The 22891-nt window shown below is 50.4% G+C and overlaps 1 protein-coding gene across 1 annotated transcript in view; it reads left to right on the top strand.

Annotated features, from left to right (window-relative positions):
• Window positions 1-22891, top strand: part of ADAMTS2 (ADAM metallopeptidase with thrombospondin type 1 motif 2) — a 210015-nt gene that overhangs the window by 146418 nt on the left and 40706 nt on the right. The window contains exon 5 of the mRNA XM_084763280.1: window positions 13001-13084. Within this exon, the coding sequence (XP_084619406.1) occupies window positions 13001-13084 (84 nt within the window). The remainder of the gene's footprint in view (window positions 1-13000; window positions 13085-22891) is intronic.

Genomic DNA, 22891 nt, shown 5'->3' with positions numbered 1-22891 from the left:
AGAACAACTTTGAAGAGTCAGGTCTTTCTTCACACAACGTTATCAGCCTTTGTACAAGCGCCTTGAGCCATTCACTGACCGTTGCATGGTGAAGGGCTCAGATGAATGGCACCCTGAGGTGGCCTCTTGAGACAGAGCGTGCTTAGGGTCATTTCACACATTGCAGAATAATCAGTCCCAAGTCCAAGCCAAGACACATTGGAAAATATTTTCCATGAAAGAAGTGAGCAACTCAAACACAAGAATCTTAAATCAAGAATTCTTTAAAAAAAAAAAAAAAGATTTATTTATTATTATGTATACAGTGCTCTGCTTGCATGTACTCCTGCAAGCCAGAAGAGGGCGCCATATCACATTACAGATGATTATGAGCCACCATGTGGTTACTGGGAATTGAACTCAGAACCTTTGGAAGAGCAGGCGGCGCTCTTAACCACTGAGCCATCTCTCTAGCCCCCAAATCAAGAATTCTAACACAAAACAATGCAAAGATATACTACATCTAATGCAGGCTGGGGAGTAACGGTAGGAAAGCCGGAGAAGACTTTGTCCTGGGTAATTGAATCACTTGCTTCTGAAAGAGCATTTAGCTTGGTATGTGCAGTGACAGTGCCACAGTCCCTAATTGCGGTGGCCTCAGTTCTGAATGAAGAAGGGTTTGAGGCTGGGTTTGCTGGCTCTGAGTATTGGGACAGCGTGCACAGTGCAGCTGTGTGTCCAAACTGAGGCTGCAGTGAGGTTGTGTCGTGCAACACAGGTGAGTCCAGCCAGAAGCACCTCAGATGCCCTACAACTGTGATTTTGTGTGTGCTCAGGGATGCTTTACGGATACCAAATTGTTCGCAATCCCCACACCCAGCTCTGCAAGCCCACTGGGCTCACAACCCACAGTTTAGAAAGCTGGGGCTGCGCTTGAGAGTTTACTAACGCAGTAGGTTTGTTCCCTTGGACGGCATCATGGACACACAGAGGTTCAGTGACCTTGACAGAATGACCATCGTGTCATTGGTGGAGATGACTGTCTCCGTTCCGTTGTCATCATAGAGGACCAGGTGGCCCACAGAGCTAGTACTTAAGTGATACCTGCTCTCTGGCTTTAAGAAAAAAAAAATCTTGAGTGATGGCCATGGCCCTGTCTGTATCCCTCTGCAATGACGTGCCTGGGTATGCCCGGGGGGGGGGGGGGGAGGACACTTGGCATAGAATAAGCACCTGCTTTGGAGCCAGAAGCAGCACTTACCTGGTGAAGCTTTCCTTGCCTGGACTCAGTTTCTCCATCTTTGAACCAGAGGCTTTACCTCCTACCACACCTGCCAAACTTCCACGAGAAGAAGAATGAACTCTCAGCAGACAAATTCTCCCTTGACACTGTCAGCCCTCTGACCCCCCCCCCCGAAGCTGGAGCAGCCCCTTCCTGAAGGCCACCCTAGTGACCTCACACTTTCTCCTTCTCATACCCCAGGCTACCCCACACCAGCTCTATCTCCAGCAAGTCTATCTGCCCCCAAGGCTCTCTGAGGTCACTTTGAGGATTCTGTCTAAAGGAGTGAATGAACTGACTTTACTCTCCATTTGAAAACAGCTTAGTAGTTTTCTGCTCAAGAACAGTCTCTCTGAGCTGTGTGAACTGCTCACTGTCCACTGAGGGCAGACCCATTCCTTAGGCTTATAGAGAACATGGGGTCCCGGGAACCCTGTGCTGTCAGCTGATGCTGAACCCTTTGCTTTCCTCCCAGCAGGATGGAGGTCCTCAGCACAGTGTGTTCTGAAACAACTCGTGTTCAATGAACAATCTCTTTGTGCCAAGACTTGGATACATTTCCTCTTTTCTTTTCTAATTTAATCCAGAAATTGGCCTTGGCTTGCCGAAGCCTTGCCAGGGTTTGTAAACAATCAGCTGCTCACCAACTTTCAAGAATGCTGGGGCCGGCACAGAGGCAGCACAGGAATGTTTTGTGCTAGGCTCAAGGGGAGGAAATCTTGTGAACTGCAGAGCAGCCTCCCGAAGGCATCGTCCCTGTTTCACGTGTCTGTCTCTGCCTCCTGCAACAAAAAAATGCTGAAACGTGGCGCTGCCCAGACAGGAGGGACACATTTAGTGTAGGAGCTGGGCAGAGCAAAAGGGAAGGGAGATCGGAAGTCCAAAGCTCTCGTCCTCATCTGGCTGTGTTGCCTGGGCCACAGAAGACTGTTTAGGACACTGTTTTTGGTCCTTCCATTCCTCATGCTTGTCCCCCTAGGCCTAAGATCAAGGTCCTGTGTGTCAAAGCAGTCTCATTTGTCAGGATGCTGTGCTGCATACAGAACCATCAGAGAACCATATGACCAGGTGCAGAACCCATCAAAGAACCATATGACCAGGTGCAGGACCCATCAGAGACCCATATGACCAGGTGCAGGACCCATCAGAGAACCATATGACCAGGTGCAGGACCCATCAGAGACCCATATGACCAGGTGCAGGACCCATCAGAGACCCATATGACCAGGTGCAGGACCCATCAGAGAGAACCATATGACCAGGTGCAGGACCAATCAGAGAACCATATGACCAGGTGCTGCTGGATGCCAGGCAGCAGTGAGCACAGGAGGTTGTGGGCTCCGGAGCATAGCAGTGATCAGGAGAAAGGGCTTCCCCTGGTGGTGGCCTCCTTGGTTCGGTTCACTTGTGGATGCACAGGAATAGTCTGCCAGGCCCTTGCCAGCTCTGTTTTTCTTAAGTGAAGGTAGGAAGCTCTGCAGAAACCTAATCATTTTTCAGCGGGAGCTACAAATTGCAATTAAGTGCTCGTCCTGCCAGGTGAATCCAAGCACAGGCCCGAGGGCAGCCGGCCCGATTGTTCCTTCTGGCTTGGAGGGAAGCAGGCAACTGTCCCTGTAGTCCCTCTGTGTCCCACATGTGGGGAAAGGTCTCCAAGGGCTGCTGTGGGCATTGCTCTAGGTGTCTGACTGACACCTGGACAGGTGTGGAGTGAGCAGAGGCCCTTGGGGTCTTGAGCCATTGTGCTCTGCTCTTCCTAAACACCCTGCCTCATTGTGGAGGGTGGGGTTGTAGAGACGGCAAAACCTATTCCTGTACCTGGTTGTTCAGAGTAGGAGTAAAATGTAGGGGCCAGATGAAGACTAGAACTGCACCAGGGGTGTCTGAGTAGCTGGAGCAGGGAAGGGTCCTCAGTAACTGTATCAGCTCCCAATGCAGATGAGTCTCGGTGGCAGCAGAGCGCCTGTGAAGGACCAGGGGCATCTCTCTCGTCTTGCACGCTTTGGACCTGGCTGAAGCATAGGGCTCTGAGGAGAGGCAGGAGGTACAGTTGGCATCTAGAAACTTGGGGCTTTCCACTTCGATCCTGAAAAGGAAAGAGATCACATTGATGGAGGTTTAGCACTGGACAGCCCTGTGCAAGGAGGTACTTTACGGCTTGTCTACCCTCTTTTAGCTCCTCTGTGAGGTTTTCTTTCTCCGATATGGCCAAGGAGGCTCAGAGAAGTTAGGCACGGGCCCAAGGCACAGAAGTTGAGTCACATGCCTGTGGGAAGATGCACGCATGGTCCTCTCTGACACTTCTGACCTGAAGGGGGAGAATTCCTTTGGAGTCTCGGAAGAAGTCCGGGCCTGTTCTGTGTCTCACAACAGCACTGGCTGTCCCCAGTCATACCCTCTGCCCTACCCTCCCACCCCAAACCATCTTATCTGTGTACATCTGTGTCTCTCCTGGGTATGGCCAGTGGAGCTTTACCTGGTGTGTATTCCTGTTCTAATATTGTCATCACCAACACTCTGTCTGTCTGTCTGTCTTTCTCTCTCTCTCTCTCTCTCTCTCTCTCTCTCTCTGTGTGTGTGTGTGTGTGTGTGTGTGTGTGTGTGTGTGTGTGTGTTTCTGTGTCTCTGCCTCTCTCTCTGTCTGTCTCTCTCTTTCTGTGTCTCTGTCTCTCTGTATGTGTCTCTGTGTCTCTGTGTCTCTGTCTCTGTGTGTGTATGTGTCTTTCTGTGTCTCTGCCTCTCTCTCTGTCTCTGTCTCTTTCTCTGTGTCTGTGTCTCTGTCTCTGTCTCTCTCTGTCTCTCTCTCTCTCTCTCTCTGTCTGTCTCTCTCTCTCTCTCTCTCCCTCCCTCCCTCCCTCCCTCCCTCCCTCTCTCTCGATCTGAACTCCTAGGATGTTGGCCCCTGATGAGGCTGTAGGTGGAGGAAGGGTCACTATGAGCCAGTGATGTCCTGCCCTCATGGAACTCACATTCCAAAGAGCTGGTGTGGAAACCCTGGAATGCTGGTGGGCACCCCTGGGCTGCCCTCACCTCTGCCTCCTCCCCATCACTCTCCCTGCATCCCAGCAGCCACTCCCCATCTCCCTCCCTCCTCTGATGCCTCCTGACAGCTGATGAGGGAGTCCAGGAGCTGCCTGTCCTTGGCTCCCACGGGAGCTGACAGTTGTCAAAGCAGGAGTCGGAGTCCCTGTAGATGGACAGAGGGCCAAGCATCGTCACTCCCCGGTGACAGCTTGAAGCGACTGTTGAGCTTGTCTTGGGCAGGTTCCAGCGAAGAGGTGACAGCTGAGCCAGACAGAAGAGATGACAGTCTCCTTTGCCGGGCTCCAGTCTGGGCAGATGTGGGCTGTCACTGTGCCTAAACCCCTCCTTGGTGTGTGTCCCCCTGCCCCTGTACCAAACTGTAGTCAGACAATCCCTGAGGCCCTTCTCCTCTGGGTGATGTGTCTTAGAACTAGGGACCCAAGGAAAAGTAAGGAAGATGACACTGGGAGCCAGAGAAACAGACCCTTCTCTTATAATGTGGTCCCATCACTGTAGGAAGCAGAGCCCAGAGGCCTCTGGACCTGTCCGTCTCTGATGTTAGGGTTGGAGTGGGCGCTAAGCAGAGCAGGGCACCCCCAGCCCTGGTCTCCCTTTCCCCTTAGAACATCTCCTCTATCTCCTTCATCTACCAGAGCGTGTTCTACTCCCGAGGCCATCCCAGGAACTTCCAGGAGGCCGTTGGCGTCTCTGGCTCATAGTGTCGGTTTCCTTATCTTTCTTTGGGTCACAGTCTAATTGGGCAGGAGAAGCTGATTTACTGAGGAATGAAAAATCCGTTGTTTTCAGATTACACAGTCGTGTCCAAATGGAGGCCAGGGGCAGAGCTCCCGTCACTGGGAACAGTTGTACTACACAGGCCGAGGCAGGCCCGAGCGTGGGAAGGGGGAGACTAGCGGTGTGACCAGGGGTGGTGCCCCATCTTGGCACTTAGGGAATGAGAGTGTGCCCTGAAATGGAATACCACACTGAACCCCGAGTCTGTGTGCTCAGGGAGGCCAGCCAGCCATTCCAACATAACACTCCAGAGACATGACATTCTGAGGTCACTGCCAGCAGGAGTCAAAATCGCTGCCATCTCTACCTTCCTCCCAGTTGGGCTGAGAGTAGCTCAGAGGCCTCTGAAGGCCCCAGGCCCTCTGCTGTGTCCTGTGTCCTGGCCACACTTCCTTGTCTGGCAGCGTTACTTCTGATATTTGACATGTCACCTGAAGCAAGTGCTAGTGTTTTCAGAGACGCCCCACCCCCACCCCTATGTTACCAGGGAAACCAGGGCCACTTCTTTGGGTTCTTAATCTTGTGAATGAAAGAATTTAAAAATAGATTCAGTAGAAGCACGAGGACAGTTTGTTTCTTTGTTTGTTTGTTGTTGTTGTTTTCGTTTTTTGAGACAAGGTTTCTCTATGTAGCTCTGGCTGTTCTGGAACTCGCTCTAGAGACCAGGCTGGCTTCGAACTCACAGAGATCCACCTCCCTAGCACCTCCCGAGTGCTGGATTAAAGGCGTACACCACTATAACCTGACTTTCAAGGATAGTTTTAAGAGTTGGGGGCGGCGGGGGGGGGGGGGCAACAGGCAGGCAAGCTGTAACTCTTGGCAGCCCCTGGGAGAAGGGACATGAAGAGGAGGAGGGGGGAGGAGGGGGAGGAGGAGGAAGAAGAAGAGGAGGAGGAGGAGGAGGGTGGCAGTGGGACTTATTGTTATTGAGAAAACTGAAAGAGCCAGCGAGAACATGTTTGAATTAGGACTGTAAATGGGACAAAGTCCTCCAAGCTCCATGACTGTGCCTCAGCAAGTGTCTACACTGAGGACAGGGCTCCTGGGAAGGACGGGTATACTTTCTAATCAAAGGGGTAATTATTCCTCCCATTTCTCTCGCTCCAATTTGCCTGCCTGAGGAATGGTCCCTTAGCCAGATGATTGACAGGTCCAATAGGATTAACCCTTAGGGCAGGAGACAGTAGTGTGAAAGTTCCACTCTCTGGAGCACATCAGAATACCCTGACTCCCCCAGAGGTATTCAGTCTTCTGACCAGGACTTAAGGAGTGGCAGAGTAGATGTTTACCTTACTGATGCTACCAGAAAAAATGGGGGGCAGGGCCCAAAGCTTCAGTGGCCTCCGAGGCTGAAGCCAAACTCTGGGACACAAAGCAACAGCCCCCATTATCTGCCCTGTTTGTGTTGGTTAGTGTCCCTAACATAGTGATGTGCACTGGGGATTTTTCTAGACAATTTTTAAAAATTTTGCATCATAACAGATTTGAGCCACAAGGATGGTTACCTCTTCGAAACCTGGGGAAACTGAGGCCCCAGCAGGTGAGTGTGGTCCTGAGTTGCCCAGCAGGATTGCAGTAGGTTCCTCCTGAGAACAAGGCAACTGGGAATGGGATTTAGACCCACCCTCTGCTCACCCCAGAGATCCAGGCTGAGGGCCAGGCAGTTTCCTTTGCTTATTACTAACAACATGGGGGAGTTTCTGTGGCAGTCGTGGCTTTGTTCAGAGTACCACCCTAGGGCTACCTTCAGCTGAGCAGTATTAGTGGAGTGTGTACTATGTTCTGGGCATCAACAGCCTAGGAGTGGGGTAGCTTGGGCCTCACCCTAGGTCCCTTGCCTAGTGAGTTACCCCCTGGCCCTAGGGGGTTGTAGACTTCCACAGGAGAGGAGGTAGGAGTCTGGGCAGGGTGTCTATCTTGGTCACCATGTTCCAGTACTTGGAGTTAAAAGGGGGCGTATGCACCTCGAGTTTTACTCTCTGTATTTCACGGCTTCCCTGAGTCCCACCCTGCCCATTTAACATGCCCGTTTATGCTCCAGAAGATACACGGAGATAAAAATGTTCCTCTGGTGAGGCCAGCAGCTGCGACTCAGCTTCTGCTGGCTGTGTTGCCTCCATCTCCCTCAGCTTGTGATCGCTCGGTCCTCCGAATTCTAGTGGGTACACTGTCATGTCCCCCCAAATCCCAGTCTCCTCACTCTATCTCAAGCCTCTACCCTGGCAGCCTAAACTTGGCTTTGTCTCTATTTACCTCAGGAGTTTGCACAGCAGCCACTCAGGGGCTGTGCCCTCCCCCACCCTCCGGGGACTCCCCGCTTTGCTCTCTGGGTTTTCCATGTGGGCATTAGACATTGCTCACTGCCCAAACCTTAGCTCAACAGAGCCATGGGAATCTCAGCAGCAGGTCTGCTCATAGCCTGTTTTCCAAGTAGCAGGGCCAACAGCCGCCCCCCCTCATAAAGAGCCCCCTTTCTTGGACAGTGCCCCCACTCAGTACCCCAGTCCCCATCCAGGAGGGAGTTCTCCTCTGCCCAGCCTCAGGCCATCCTCCAGGGCTCACTGTCATTTCAGGAAAGCTTTGCCTCCAACCAGGCAAACTTTGACATTGTCATGCAGAACCAGCTCCTTCCCAGTCTATTCCACAGCAGAAACTTGGCTGCCTCTTTGCATAAACAAGAAGCACATCACAAAGCATTTCCTCCCAAAAATGCCAGCTCCCCGGCCTCCAGCACAGAGAAGGGCTGGAGCTTTGAGCCTTTTCCCCCATAGGGCTTAAAGGCTCCAAGATCAATTTCTTAAAGACAGGGCTCAAGGACACTGTCCCGGGGTTTCCCTTCCCCCCCCAGAAGTCTGGACACAGATGTGCTCCTTCTCCTAGCACACAGGCCCTGGGGAAGGAGGGCAAAGGAGGGATGGCTGCAGTGGGGGTTGGGGGTGGGGGGGGCTGCAGTGGGAGAGACAGGGCACCTGCTGGTTCATATCCTCCAAAGTGGTCCACTCCATCCATCCATCCATCCATCCATCCATCCATCCATCCATCCATCCATCTTTAACTCTACTTAATACCTTCGATGGGCTAAAATCACTGCGTAATGCTTGCACACTTGTGCTAGGGAAGGGAGGTTAGTGCAAAGGCCCTGAGGTAGAGCTGGGCCCCTTGTGCACGGAGAGGCTTAGAAGAGGCAGCATTAGGGCTCCATCTTCCTGACCTCAAGGTAAAGAGCTTCAGGGTCCCTCCAGTGTGCTAGGAAGGCCTAGAGGTGGGAGGAGATTAAGTAAGGGAGAAAATGCCAGCCCTCCCCACAAACCTCAACCTTTTTAGTCTTCAAATTCTCTTAAGGTGTCTAAGGAATTCAGGGCGGGAGAGAGGCTGTGAGAATTCTAGGCATGTGGCTTTTCCCAGACACGGTGTGTGTGTGTGTGTGTGTGTGTGTGTGTGTGTGTGTGTGTGTGTGTGTGTGAGAGCGCGTGTGTGCTGACAGACTGCCTTTGGAAGAAGGCCAACAGAGCTATCGGGAGCCAGGAGTCCACTGAAGAGAGCAGCTCAAATAGAGCCAGGGAAGCCAGGCGGGTCCATTATGGTGTCCCAGGCGGGGCTTGCCTTCAAAGGCACTAGGAAGCCATTGAGGACAGAGGAAAGATGAAGTTACTCTGATGACCATCGTAAAGGGCAGTATTGAGAGTGGGAAAGACCTAGGAAGCTCCGGCCAAGCTGTCTCTTCAAGGTGTTTGGTCAGTGACAAGCCAATTGACGTCCCTTCCAAGCTCTTTTTTTTTTTTTTTTTTTTTTTTTGGTTTTTTGAGACAAGGTTTCTCTGTGTAGCCTTGGCTGTCCTAGACTCGCTTTGTAGACCAGGCTGGCCTCGAACTCACAGCGATCCGCCTGCCTCTGCCTCCCGAGTGCTGGCCTTCCAAGCTCTTATCACCACCACCACTGTGGAGCAGGCTTCGCAGCTTCCGAGCAAGCTCCGTGGCTTTGGAGTGTCACTCTCTACCTTCTCCCAGGAAGGCAGCGCCATCCCTGTTCTCCTGACACATAGGGAAACCATCCACTCTCTTCGAGGACTCCTGGGAACCCGCCTTGGGCCTGGGCCGGGGGGGGGGGGGGGGGAAGGGGCGGGGAGAAGCCAGACCAGAGTTCCTGGGTGACTCAACCCTTAGTATGGCCGACTCATGTTGAGATGTCCCACTGAGAACCTAAGAAAGGCCTGTCACTTAGCTACAGATTCACATGCATGGTAGGGCCGACACTGACACACCGAGATCTAAACATGGGGAAAACACGGCTTGCTTTAGCCCTTCTATCTAATGCCATCTTTCCCAAGCAGCCAGCCCTAGGACCGAAGAACACATGTCAGCTAGCTCCACTGAGAAGCCTTTGGAAGAACGCTCAGCCAGGTCAAAGTTAAGCTCTTTGTTAGTCCGCTTTTCCTTGCTGTGACAAAACACCTGAGCTTTTCAACTTAGAAAGAGGGAAAGGTTTCTTTGGGCACATGGGTTCAGAAGTTTCAGAACGTAGTCAACTTGGGGAGCATGTGACAGACAGAGCTGCTCACGTTGTGGCGATTAGAAGGAAACAATTGAGAAAGGCAGAAGTAGAGACAGACAAACTGACCCAGGTCCTAATAGCCCAAGCCTCCATGGCATCTGCCGTCCATGGCTGAGAGCTGACCTCCCTGTCACTCACTGTCTCAGCATGTTCTTCTGGCCTCTCCAGAGCCTGCAAGGACAGGAGCCTGTCCCTCTCACAAGCACAGGCAGCAGGGGCGGGGGGGGGGGGGGGGGCAGCCGGGGGGGAGGGGGCGCTGTTCCAAGTGCACTCTGCTTTTCCTTCTTGGCCACCAGGGCTCCTTCATACTCTCCCTGTTCCGGCCCCCACCTTCAGAGGAGACCCTGAAGGCTAAGGCTACAAAGTTGCTTTAGCTTTCCAGCCCCTTCCTGACACAGCAGGACCTTCCAGGGCCTGGCCCCTTCCCAGCCTCTGTTCTCAGCTGGGAGCCCAAACGGCCTGGCCTTGCTTATCATAGACAAAGCAATTAAAAATGCAGGGAACTCCTTTCTTCCTTAAGTAAAAGATCTGGTTTTTTAAAAGCTGTTTTCTCAGCACAGACTGAAAAAGAAAATCTAGATCGGGCCTCAAAGCTGAGACAGCAGCGCCTGTGGTTTAGGGGGGTCCACCCACTCCCCAAAACCTCATGCAGAAGAGTGGGGCAGTACCGTTTGCCAACTATGAAAAATACAGCTTTGGGTTTTCATAAGCACCATCCCATCACGTGTGTGGAAATCAGATCCTCGCAGGAGCTCTGTGTGGACACACTTCTAGTCTAAAGTCACAAAGGAGACAGCAGGCAGTGGGTGGTGGGCGGTGGGGGTGATGGCACAGCCCCTGGTCTCTGCTTTCTGAGCTGCAGGGGCTAAGGTGGGTACTTGGGTACCCACTTGCTGATCCTCGGGGGTCTAGTGCCATGCTGCTCAGAGAGACAGCACATGCAGGGGACTCAAGACCAGTGCACAGCACAGAGCCATGCTGCCCTGTCAACCATGCCCCCAGCAGCTCTGATCCTGTTACCTCTTCTCCAAAAGAGAGAAGTACAAGACAACAGAAGCCAACTTACAATCAGGAATTGCCTGCTGCACAGAAGTTCCTGACGGAGCCTGTGTGTTGGGATGGAAGGTGGCATTGGTAGGGGACCAGTGAGCTTGTTAGCTCTATGCTCTGATTGGTTCCATCTTTATCCATAGCTGTGGTGACAGCAGCAGCCCTGGGCTGTGTATCTCCCAAGCCCCGTGTCCCTCTCCACCCCATCCATCACCATAATGATTTGATTTTTCTCATTCCACTCAGATTTCCCAAGGCATCTTTCTGCTGTTTAGAGGGAGCAATTACAGTTGCCCAAGTAAGAAAATCTGAAAATTGGGGTGTGGTGGGTTCTTGCTGGTACAGCTCAGCTGTGTCTGCCTCTCCACTTTCAAGGCACTGCTTCAAGGGCAACCCCTTGGGCTCTGCTCTGAGGCTGAGAGCAGGGCATCCAAGAAAGGGAAGTACAGACTCAGCGGTAACTCAGCAGCCGTGGGGTTTGAGGAGGATGGGGTACCAGGTCTCCATAGCAGCAGGTTCGACCTGGAGGGCCCCTTCCTTGAGGGGGTCACCCTATACTATACTGCAAGAAGGTATAGTGAAGGAGGGGGCAGTGAAGGGCGAGTCCAGAAAGTGCTGAGTGTGAGGTGGGAAGATGGTGGTGACCCCAAGGCAAGAAAGCCTCTACCAGCTCTGAGCCTGAGGTTAACCTATCATGTATTTCTGGATGGTGGCGGCCATGCTGTGGAGCTTAGGAGTTCTGACCCACGCCGCCCTGTTGTGCTGTGGATATCTGGAGCGGGGTGTCGGGTGACTACAGATGTCTGCTAAGAATAAAGTTTTTCTTTATTTTGCCCTGCCATGCGTGCGTGCGCGCGCGCGCGTGTGTGTGTGTGTGTTATACAGGCACGTGTGTGGGTGTACACATGTCCAGGTGCTGCCGAAGCCCGAGGATGACACTGGGTGCCCCACTCTTCCTTTTAAGATAGAGTCTCTATTCCCTTAGATAGGGTCTCTCTGAATCTGGAGCTAGGCTGGCAGCTGTGAGCCACAGGGACCCTCCTGTCTGCAGCTGTCCAGAACTGGGCCTACAAGTATGGGCAAGGCCATTTTTCACATGGGTATTTGAGATTTGAACTCAGGTCTTCACGCTTGCACAGCAAGCACTCTTAACCACTAAGCCATCTCCCAAGCCCACAAAATATGGTTTATAAATGTAAAACAAACACAAAAATAAAATAATCTCAAAATGTAAAAAAAAAAAAGGGGGGGGGGCGCAGCTGGAGAGATGGCTTAGAGGTTAAGAGCACTGGCTACTCTTCCAAAGGTCCTGAGTTCAATTCCCATCAACCACATGGTGGCTCACAACCATCTATAATGAGGTCTGTTGCCCTCTTCTGGCATGCAGGTGACATGTAGGCAAAACACTGTATGCATAAATAAATAAATCTCTTTTTTAATGTAAACAAAATTTTAAAGACCATGACAGACATGACATAGAACAAGGCAGACAGAGCAAGAGACCTAGTGATAACTGCTCCCCGCTAGCAGGATGAAAGTAAGACTTTCCAAAAGGTCCAAAGAGGGCCACATTTTCTAGTGCAGCATCCTTCGGCAGGGCTCAGTTCCAGGGCCATCTCAGGTGTTCACATCCCTGCAGTAATATGTGTTGTGTTTGTGTTGAACCGTCACACACACACTCCGACGTACATCAAGTAGCCTCTACATTACTTGTAATACTTCATAAGGCACAAATGCCCTGAAGCTAGCTACTGTATTGTTTAGAAGGAAATGACAAAGCAAATAAGTCTAGATAAGTTTTGCAAACTTTTCTCCAAATATTTTTGATCGGGTTGGGGGCGGGCCTTGGTTGAAAACATGGACATGGAGTTGTGGGATACAGAGCGTGGATTGTGGCAGTGTGCACAGGTAACATTTCGCGGTGAGCAGCAACAACCGGGGATGGCTTCTGCCCTGACAGCTTCCACTCCTTCAGAAGGAGCGCCATGCTTCAGTGAGAGGCGGTGGCAAGTGAACTCGCTGGTCCAAGTTCAGCTCTGAGTGAGAGACTCTGGGCCAGCAAGTGACATGTCTCAGAAGGCCACTGTGGAGATCCATGCTGGTGCTTGTAGCAGCCAGGGCCAGGGAGCGGCACAGAGGGATGGACCAAGAGGCAGTTTTAGAGTTGATGGGATGTTGGATGTTAAGGATGCAAAGAAAAAGAGACAAGTGGGAACCCCTGGGCTCTTATCTGGAGGGTTAGGGACGAGATGCCAGGTGCGCAGCCAGAACCGGTCTTTGGCCATGGTTCTTGCTCATATCTCCCCGGCTGCCTTTCAGGTCAACGAAATCTACCATGACGAGTCGTTGGGGGCCCACATCAACGTAGTGCTGGTGAGGATTATCCTGCTGAGCCACGCGAAGGTGAGTCCTCCTGTCTGATACCCCCTCCTCTCTCTAGAATGAAGGGGGCCTCCGAAAATTGGCCCTCCTTTGAGATGGTTTGTCCTCCCATACCACCCTGCCTTTCTCCGCACACTCTATGGTCCTAGAACAAGCAAGAAGCGGAAGCCCGCCCTCCCCTCTACAGACCCCCTGCAGACGTCACCATGACCCACGATCCTTTACTATAAAATGCAGGTTTTGTTACTCAGTGTGGTAAGGCCAACAGACCAAGGAAACCTTGCTGTCATCTCTGTATGTAGGACAGAGGGAGGTTAGCAAACAGGCTCAGGGAAGCCTCACTATAGAGTCTCAGCCGACTTAGGAACAAGGCTGCCCCCAAGGTGACTGGAAATGGCCCTGAGTGATTAGGGCAGGAGGATGGATGGCAGCCCAGAGTGTAGATAGACACACAAGACTGAAATGAGGCTGAGCTGAGACGGGAACTCTGTCTTTGGTGGCTGAGGGACTCGGGTTCTGGATGGTTGGGTTTCTGATGAAAAACACACTCAGAGTATCTGCTGTGTTTAGCGATGTTTCTGACATCAGAGTCTCAGGAATCCGTGGCTCATATACGCCTCAGCCACCTCTGGCCTAAAATCTGTGCTCTCTCTCTCTCCTCATCAGTCCTCTTATCCTTAGCTCGGCCAGGTCCCTCTGACCCTATGTTTTCTTTGCTCTCGGATGTTTCTTATTCCTCTTGCTGGCCCCGCCCCCTGTGGTCCCAGAGGATGGATCAGTTACTCTCGCTACTAAGACAAAATGCCTGACAAAAGCAATTTAAGGAAGGATTTATTCTGGCTTACAGAAAATGTTCCAAAGAAAGCTATTAGGCGCAAAGGAGAGGTCGGCAAAAAGCTAACTGGGGGTGGGGGGCGGGGATGTGTAATTCTGTGCTCAAGCTCTTTAAGGTTTGCGTGGTTAGAGTCTTAGTGATGAGAGGGATAAAGTGAGAGCAGGGGTATCGTGCCATGTTTCCGTGTCAAACAGAAGGGTGCGTCTCTTTTCTGTGGAGTTGGAGAATGCTTTAAAATGACACAAGCATTCACGTCACAGTGAAAATGTCAGTGGATTTTTCTGTGATTTAAAACTAGAGCCACAGCCAGGTGTGGTAGCGCACACCTATAATCCCAGCACTTGGGAGGCAGAGGCAGATGGATCGCTGTGAGTTCAAGGCCAGCCTGGTCTACAAAGCGGGTCCAGGACAGCCAAGGCTACACAGAGAAACCCTGTCTCGAAAAACCAAAACAAAAAACAAACAAGCAAACCACTCCCAGGCAATGTGCTCCAGTGAAGTGTCCCAGGTCTGACCACAGGTGAGAGGAAAATACTTACAGCCTTAAAAAAAACACTGAATCACTTTGAAGCGTTTTGGTTTGTTTGCTTATTCTTGTTTTGTTTTTGTTTTTTGAGACAGGGTCTCATGTAGCCCAGGCTATCCTCATACTCACTGTGTAGCCAAAGACGTCCTTGCACTTCTGATCCTCCTGTCTCCGCCTCCTGGGTGTTTGTGTGCTAAGCAAACACTCTGCCAACTGAGCTACCAGCCCTGCCCTTGAAAACACTTCTGTAAACTGACTGGGAAGAGGATTAGAACTGCAAACTACAGATGACTTGGCTTGACGAGGGACTTGGGCACCCATGGTTTTGGGTGTCCAGGGTGGGGGGAGGGGCCGAAGCCAAGCCCTCTCACCCAGACTACTGTGTAATAACTGTAATAAAACCTACATCACACTTCTCCTGGGAGCAGGGAAGGCACTGAGGGCCATCAGCTCCACCTGGAAGTTGGGAGGAGATTCTCCCTGCCACGTGTGGGTACCCCCAATCTTGTACTGACTAGCTTTTTGTCAACTTGACATAGCCAGGGTCATCTGGAAAGAGGAAACCTCAGTTGACAAAATGTCTCCATAAGATTGACCTATAAGCAAATCTCTTGATTGATGATTGTATCAGGACTGTCTTGGACCCGCCAGCAGTATGAATACGTGACACAAGTGACGCAGAGGCCCTTTAATATTATAGAGCTCTGGCGTTTTAGCAGGGCAGACTCCCAGCCAGCTTTCTCGCTTAACCTGACTAAACCTGGCACTGTGTCCCGCCACGTGGCCAGCTCTCCCTCTCTGCTCCTGTTCACATCTGTCCGTCTATCTCTGTGTCCCACTAGCGAAATCCTTCCTTTGCTTTCTCCTCCCAGAGACCCTCCCTCTCCTGGAAGTTCTGCGCTCTACTTCCTACCCAGATATTAGTCTTTGGCCCTCCTTACATCCAATAGGAAAGTGAGGGGGGACGAATGCTTACAAATTATGAGACCGTGATAGGCCATAGAATAACAGTACAAGATCTGGCCAGTAGCCCTTGCACTTAGCTCTCTTCCGGTTTAGCCATCAACAACTGAGTATACAGAGACACACCATCACACAACGTACCCCAGCACCTCCCCCTTTCAGTCCAATAAGTGGCTTTTTCTCTAGCATTAGTAGATTATATGTAATAAGAACAATTGTGAGAACCATCAGATAAGAATTACATTCACAATGGCCAGTCCATTTGTATTTAGCAACCTTGAAGGAAGTATCCGACTGTCTAGCCTAGTGAGTCCAAAGTTCTGTACCTAAATCACCTTTTTATCACTATTAAAGCTTTCCTCTAACGTTCACAACCTTAAAACACCTTCTTAGACCCTGAGACATGTTTTTAGATCCTAAACAACTTAAGCTTTTATGTCTTTAATCTTTTTTAATCCAACAATAAGGAAAACTGTAAAGCTGTTGTTTTGTTTTTGTTGTTCTGCTTTTTGAGACAAGGTTTCTCTGTGTAGGCTTCACTGTCCTGGATTTGTAGTCCAGGCTGGCCTTGAACTCACAGTGATCCACCTGCTTCTGCCTCCCGAGTGCTGGGATTAAAGGCGTGCACCGCCACGCCTGACACTGTAAAACTGTTATCATCGAGTTTTCAACACCATCAGAGACCTGAGAGGGATAAATTTTACCTGAGTAAACAGAAGTGCAGAGCGAACAGCTTCCAAAACTAAAAGAAATAGCAGAGACATGCAGGCTACCGGGACAGTCATCCAAGCTTCCTCTATGTCACTGAGGCATCAGTCTTCAGCTGTCAGGCCCAGAATTCTGACAGAGTTTCCTGTGAAGCAGGAATTTTGAAGGACTGTCCTATCTTGTCTCAGAAAAAAATATGCAGTTGACTTCCCAGTGTCCTGCTTGTCCACAGTTTGGACAGCATGCTGTCAGCAGTGGAGGTAAGGGCTGTTTATTGCCCAGTGGCCAGCTTTGCCACATTTAAAGCAAACCCTGTGGAGGTTCTTTGGTGCCCGTCATCTTTTTCAGAGTAGAATGGGGAGACTGTCAGGAGCTGATGTTTCTCTCTGTCAGAAAAGCCTTTTATTATTAAAACACCTAAATGACATATTCTGCAGATCTCTAAAGTGTTTAAAGACCACCTATCCATCTAAAGAGAAAAACATCGCTTGTTTCTAACCTTGAAAACATACACAGGAAGCCAAACAAAGCTTATTTCTGTATTTAACCAAAATAGTACCTAATGTGACCTAATAGATAGATAGATAGTAGCAAAATAACCCTAAATTTCTATCAATATATGAAAACCCATACCAGTCTAAAATATTTGAGACTTGTTGTTTTCTTAGTCAAAAAGAAGATAAAACAATCTATCCTCCTTTTCCCATGAAGGAGACACAATAATCCATCCTTTTTGTCCTTTCTTCCCCCTCCCCCCTTTTCTCCCCTAACGCTCTATAGGAGAGAAAGAAAGATAGTAGGGAGAAAGAGAAAGAAATCCCTGAATCTAACCTCCTGACCATGATCAGTAACAACTTGTAACCAGCCCCCCTAAACAAAAACAACCCACTAGAACCCACCAATGACCAAAACCTCCCACCCCACATCTCGGGAATGAGGGTGCCGCGTTCTTTAAATTACTTCCTGCTGTCTAGGGACCATGGCAAATTGGGGTGTTGGCCAAGTCCCGGGAGATGTGGCTGTTTCACTCACTGTTCAGGCTCTGTGGGACAGGAAAGTGTAGGGATTAACTGAAGTCCTGGCTGAAGCAGTCTGTGAGGCTGGACCATTTAAGGATAGTCACTTTGAAGTTGTCCTGCATGCAGTTTTTAAGGAAATAGCAACTGAGACAGTCTGTGAGGCCGGATCACCGAGGCTACTTGTCTTCATTGGTGTCTGGCTCTTTTGTTCTGAAAACACACAGACTTTTAAAGGTACCCTTGTAGGCCCATTTCTGCATTAACGTATGTATGGAATGTGCGGTGTGCATAAATCAGCTAAAGATGGTTTTCTTCTTGTTGTCCTTCTCTGTTTGAGAAGGTGAAAGGCATCTTCCAATCTTTATACGTCCGTTTGGATTACGTAACCAAACTGTAATATAAATCTCCATCCGTGCCATATGAAAGGATGCCATGAGGATCACGTAGCCAACAAGATCCATTGGCCGTGCAGAGACATTCCTGTCTCAGCCGGTCTCCTGAGCTGTTCCCACATCAGGGAATCAGCAACATTCTTTCTTTCACAATCAATTCAGCCACATGCGCATCCTGCAGTCTCTGGTCTACCAGAGCCAATCCTCTCTCATCTCCAGCTGATATTTTTCTTGGACTATTTAAGCCTACATCCCCTTGTAAGGTTTGAAATAAATTACTTAGTTCTTGAGTAGTTAATCAATTGTGGGCTGAAGCCAATTAATATAATGAGTTATTCCTCTTATTCGGGAAAATTTTTTGAACAAAAACATCAAGCAAAGAAGGCAGGCAGTGGCGGCTGCCTGAACTTGGGAGGCAGAGGCAGGCAGAGCTCTGTTTAAAAACTGTAGGTTTTGCTGCTGAACTCTGGTGTGAAAAAGCCCCGTCCGTATCTATCTTATTAGGCCTGAAGAGTGTCTGTCTGTCTCCTAGTCCAGATCCTGAATGGAGGTAAGGCTGCCAGCCCTGTGCTGGACGGTGAGAGAACAGTGGGGAGTGGGGAGAAGACTGTCTGTCAGGAGGAGGCAGCAGATGCTGACCTGACCGTGTCGGTGTCGTGGTGCTGGCGAGGTGGTCCGGGGTGAGATCACTCTGCAATCGTGAGGACTAGAGTGTGGATCCAAACTAGAACACGATAGGCTGAGTGGGTGTCTGTGCAAATGTCTGTGCCCCCAGCTTCAAGGGATGGAGGCAGAAACATTGGTGAGCTTTTCTGGCAATCTGCTGGGGCTCAAAAAGAGAAAGAGAGGAAAGAGAGAGAGAGAGAGAGAGAGAGAGAGAGAGAGAGAGAGAGAGAGAGAGAAACTCTCCATATGCCTTCTGCCATGGAGTTTCGCTTTCTTAGGGTGATTTGCTCTCATCTGCATTTCTAATATGCTCCCTGCACTGAGGATGCTGTTATTATTAACAGGAAGGTGTGTAGACTGGATAAAGCGTAGCTGAGTAGATGGTGGATAAAGGAAGGAAGACAAAAGAGCATTCTGGGAGGCCACGTTGAGAGCACCTGGGTGCTAGGTGGGTGCAGGTACAGATGACGTGGACCTGCTGTGGCTCACATGTTGTCGGTCATTTTAAGTCCCGCTACTGAAGTGTTGGTCCTCAGGTGGCACTACCTGAGGAGATGGAACCTGTGGGATGCGGGGCAGGGGTGTCTTAAGGCCATTGGGATACAGGACCCTGCCTGCTGTCTGTCTCTGCTCCCAGCAGAGATGTGGCTACTCATTCCTGTCATGGTCTGTCACCCTCCTCAGAGGCCATATCAACAAAGCTCTTGGACTTTGAAACTTTCCAGAACAATGAACTGAATGAACCTTTTCTGCTTATAAAGTTCTTTGGCTTGGGCATTTCATCACAGTAGCAAGAGACTGACTAACACACTCGAGACAGAAAGTACGAGATGAGATGTTGCTGTAGGGAGAAGATCGTGAGTTTGGGTGTGAGGGGTGCCAGGTGCTGGACGCCACCCCATCTTGGTGCCAGGACAGGTTATTATGTAGAGCGGAATCCCACAGGGAAACCTGGAGCGTGGGGTTACAGATGAGAGTTGTTTGGGGCCACGGGCCATGTGTGGTGACCGCTGAGAAAGAGCGCTTAGGTGAGATGAAGGCAGATGGGTAGAGTAGGGGTGACAGGTGCATAGAAGCTGGGAGGGGCTCTTGTTTTTAAAAACCTTGAAAAAAGTCCTGAAAGCTGCTAGACGACAGCCAACGTCTTATTTAAAGGTGGGGAAAGAAGTGAGTTTCCCCGATGGTGCTCTGTACAGCTGAACAGTAGTAGGTGCTTACACAGGGAAAGAGAGGGGGCAGACAGAGCGCCTATAGCTTTGGAAAATGCCACCTTGAAGGCAGCAAGAGTAAAACTAGCAACATGGGAATTGAACTCAGGGCCTTTTGGATGAGCAGTCAGTGTTCTTAACCTCTGAACCATCTCTCATTTCAATTTCCAGCAACCACATGGTGGGTAATTAGATCTGATGCCTTCTTGTGGCAGGCAAATAGACTCTCACATAGACACACAGGTTTTTAAAGTGCCCCCCCCCCCCGAATCACAGTAATCCAAGCATGCCTCTGAGCTAGTACAAGAACAGACATAGACCATGCAGAAAGAAAGGGTATGCTATTCATGACAGGGAGATCACACACACACACACACACACACACACACACACACACACACACACATATATATATATATATATATATATAGAGAGAGAGAGAGAGAGAGAGAGAGAGTTTATTCTAGAAAGACTGAGGGAGGAGAGGTGGCTTTCCAGGTTAGTAACTGGATATTTGCTGGGGGTGGTTCTGGGTTTCATCAGAAACAGGAACATTCTGGAACAGGTACATAACCTGTGGCAAGATGGTGCAGGGACAGCTTGCTGCCCTGGTCTCTGGAACGGTCCCCTCGGGGACTGTGACAGGAAGCACACCCAGCTTGGGAAGCTTAGTACCCTGGATGTAGAAGTGCAGACCAGGAAGGACATCGTGGGTAGACAAGGAGGACGCGGCGCTGATCTGCCGGTCTGGAGAGCTGCTGTAGGGGACAAGAGAGAGGCTAGAGCATTATTGGTCTACGGTAGAGGCCGCGGTGTTAGGAGTGAACATTTTCAGACCAGAGCATGGAAGACAGCACAGGGGTGTGTTAGTCAGCTTTCAGTAGCTGTACCAAAACACCGAGGCAGATAACTTAAAGGAAGAGGAAATGCAACTGAGCTCACGATTGCAGAGGTTTCAGTACATGGCTGTTCAGCCTGCTGCTCTAGGGCCTTTGGTGGCAGAACGGCATGGGGCGGGGTGGGGGGGAATGTGGAGTGAACATGGGGTATTTACCTCCAGAATAGAAGTAGGAAGAAGCTGAAGGCAAAGAGAGAAAAGAGACTGGGCTTGCAACTCTCTCTTCCGAGGCATGACCCCCAATGACCTAACTTCCTCCCACTGGGCTCCGAAGGGTTCTACCACCCCAAAGGCACCTCAACTGGTGACCAAGCCTTTCACAGACCCTTTGGGGGACAGCATAAAGCTAAATAATAAGGGGCATTGTGATTAGCTGTGGACAAATAGCACCAGGCTACGATTCCAGGAGCAGCATCTTTGGGGAAAGGATCGGCTATGTACCCCCTGGGGCCACAGGCGACACAGGACAGAGGTGCTCCATTCCAGGGCCCACAGAGCCTGGCCAAGCAAGGATCCAGCCTCTAGCCCCACTTGAGCACACACCAATAACTTCTGCAGCTGAATTATTAGAAAAGGCAAATGTGGCTGAGCCCAAGATATTAAGAGAGAGAGAGAGAGAGAGAGAGAGAGAGAGAGAGAGAGAGAGACCTGCTTTTTTATGATTAAACTCCATACATTTCCCAAGAATCTCTCAGCCTCCAGCTAATCATGAGAGTTTCTCATCACTACACTTATTTTGTGTGGACGGCATCTGAGGCCACGGGCCACGGACTCTACCTTGCATAGCTCTGGGGACAAGGTTCTGTGCTGGCGTCTCCGAGGAGTGCCACGGTTGTACAAGATGTACTCTGAGCTCAGGAGCTCCGGCCTCCTGAGTGTGTTCTGGGGTGTGCAGGAACAAGAGCAGCACAGCTGTTCCTTGTCAAGTGACAGATAAGATGCCAGCACAGTGAAGCCAACACAATGAGGTAAAGCAGACCTTGGGCAGACTGGTCAGGAAGAGACCTGAGGACCAAAGGGCTTGGTGTCTAGTGTCGAGTGGGTCCTTTCTACCCCATGTAGGTTCAGTAATGAGGAAAGCAAAGCTGGACTGCTTGGAATGGAACCGTGAGCGTGGGACATGGTTCACACACACACATATGAATCCTAGGAAGGTGTTCAGCAGGGAGCCTCTGGCTCCCAGCTGGAGACTGTGATGGTTAAACTTGATTGTCAACTGAATAGGGTTTGGACTCACCATGGAAACAAGTTTCTGGTTAACTGTACTTGGAGGACCCTCCCTGAGAGTGGGCAGCCCCATTATGTAGGCCGGGGGCCTGAGCTGAATCTGAAGGAGAAAGCAAACTGAGTTTTCCTGATTGTATCATGTGACCAGACACCTCCCATTCCTCCCATGGTGACTCCCCCCCCCCACCCCCATAGCATGTACCCTTGAACTCAGTGAACCAAAATAAAACCCTTTTCTTTCAAGTCGCCTTTGTCATGCATTTTGTCACCACAACAGGACAGGTAACTAATACAAAGAATGAGACCTTATTTCTAGAACCTAAAACCAAAGTGGCTGTAGGCAGCAGGTCCTAAGCTGCCCTCTGGGATGTATGAAGTCATGACCTGGTCTTTGGCAGAAAGTGGTGCAGGTCTGCAGCTCCTACTATTCATCCCCAGTTGTCCCTGGAAATGTATCCACCCCTTGGCCCCCACCCCCACCCCCATCCCTCCCCGCTTGTCTCCAGGTCCCACGGTCCCACTAGGCTCTGGTAGGGGAAACTTGGCAACACTTACATGCGAGGCATATTGTTTATCTCTAGCTTATGGGAGGCCTCCGAGTTATCTCAAGTTTTTCCTAAAACAACATTTTTCTCCATTTCTTTTATATATAAAAAAAAAGCAGAAGAAAGGAGATTATCTTATTTTATACAATATGCCACCAGCCAGGGAGCAGAGCATCAGCCTCACTCGTGGGTTGCATAGCAACTGGCTTTTCAATTGATTTTTTTTTTTTTTTGAGAAGCAACCAAAGCTACTCAAGTGTTCTCATTTTAAATATTTCCTTGGATGATGGAAATCAAAGGAAATGGAGATGTGAGACTTTGGGGACGTTCTGAGGACAGAAGGTATCTTGTTAAGGCCAGCTCAAGACAGACTCTGGGATGCTTGTTGGAATTTGTCAGCATTTGGGTGAAAGGTCAGGCATTCGGTCTGTTCGTAAGAAGGCAGGGACATGCTGTGAGGCGAGGACTCCACAGGCCAAGCCTTGGGCCAGCACCACTGTGTTCTTGCCATGTGTCCCGCCAGAGACTGGCGCTAGGATGACAGATGGAGGTGTCTTCCAGATAGCTTTGGGTCAGGGACCCCAGAGGGTCCAGCTCAGTCTACACTTTAGCCTGGGAAAGGGCCCCTGTCATCCTGATGGGAACAAGACAGGATGGCTGGTCCCTAGTCATCCCTGGCACGCGTTCTCACCCAGATGACTTTGGGTCTGTGTGAGAGCCACGCCAGTTCAGAGGGCTTTGTCCCCCTGCCCAGATGACCTCCTAGGCTCCCACATCTTAATACTATTGTACTAGAAATTAGGTTCCAACATACAAATTTCCAGTTTTAGACCAGGAGGCC

The sequence above is a fragment of the Acomys minous genome (assembly GCF_964271855.1).
Source record: "Acomys minous genome assembly, chromosome: 16".
NCBI lineage: Eukaryota > Metazoa > Chordata > Mammalia > Rodentia > Muridae > Acomys > Acomys minous.
Note: the sequence above shows the minus strand (reverse complement) of the source record. Positions and strands in the feature narration are given on the sequence as shown.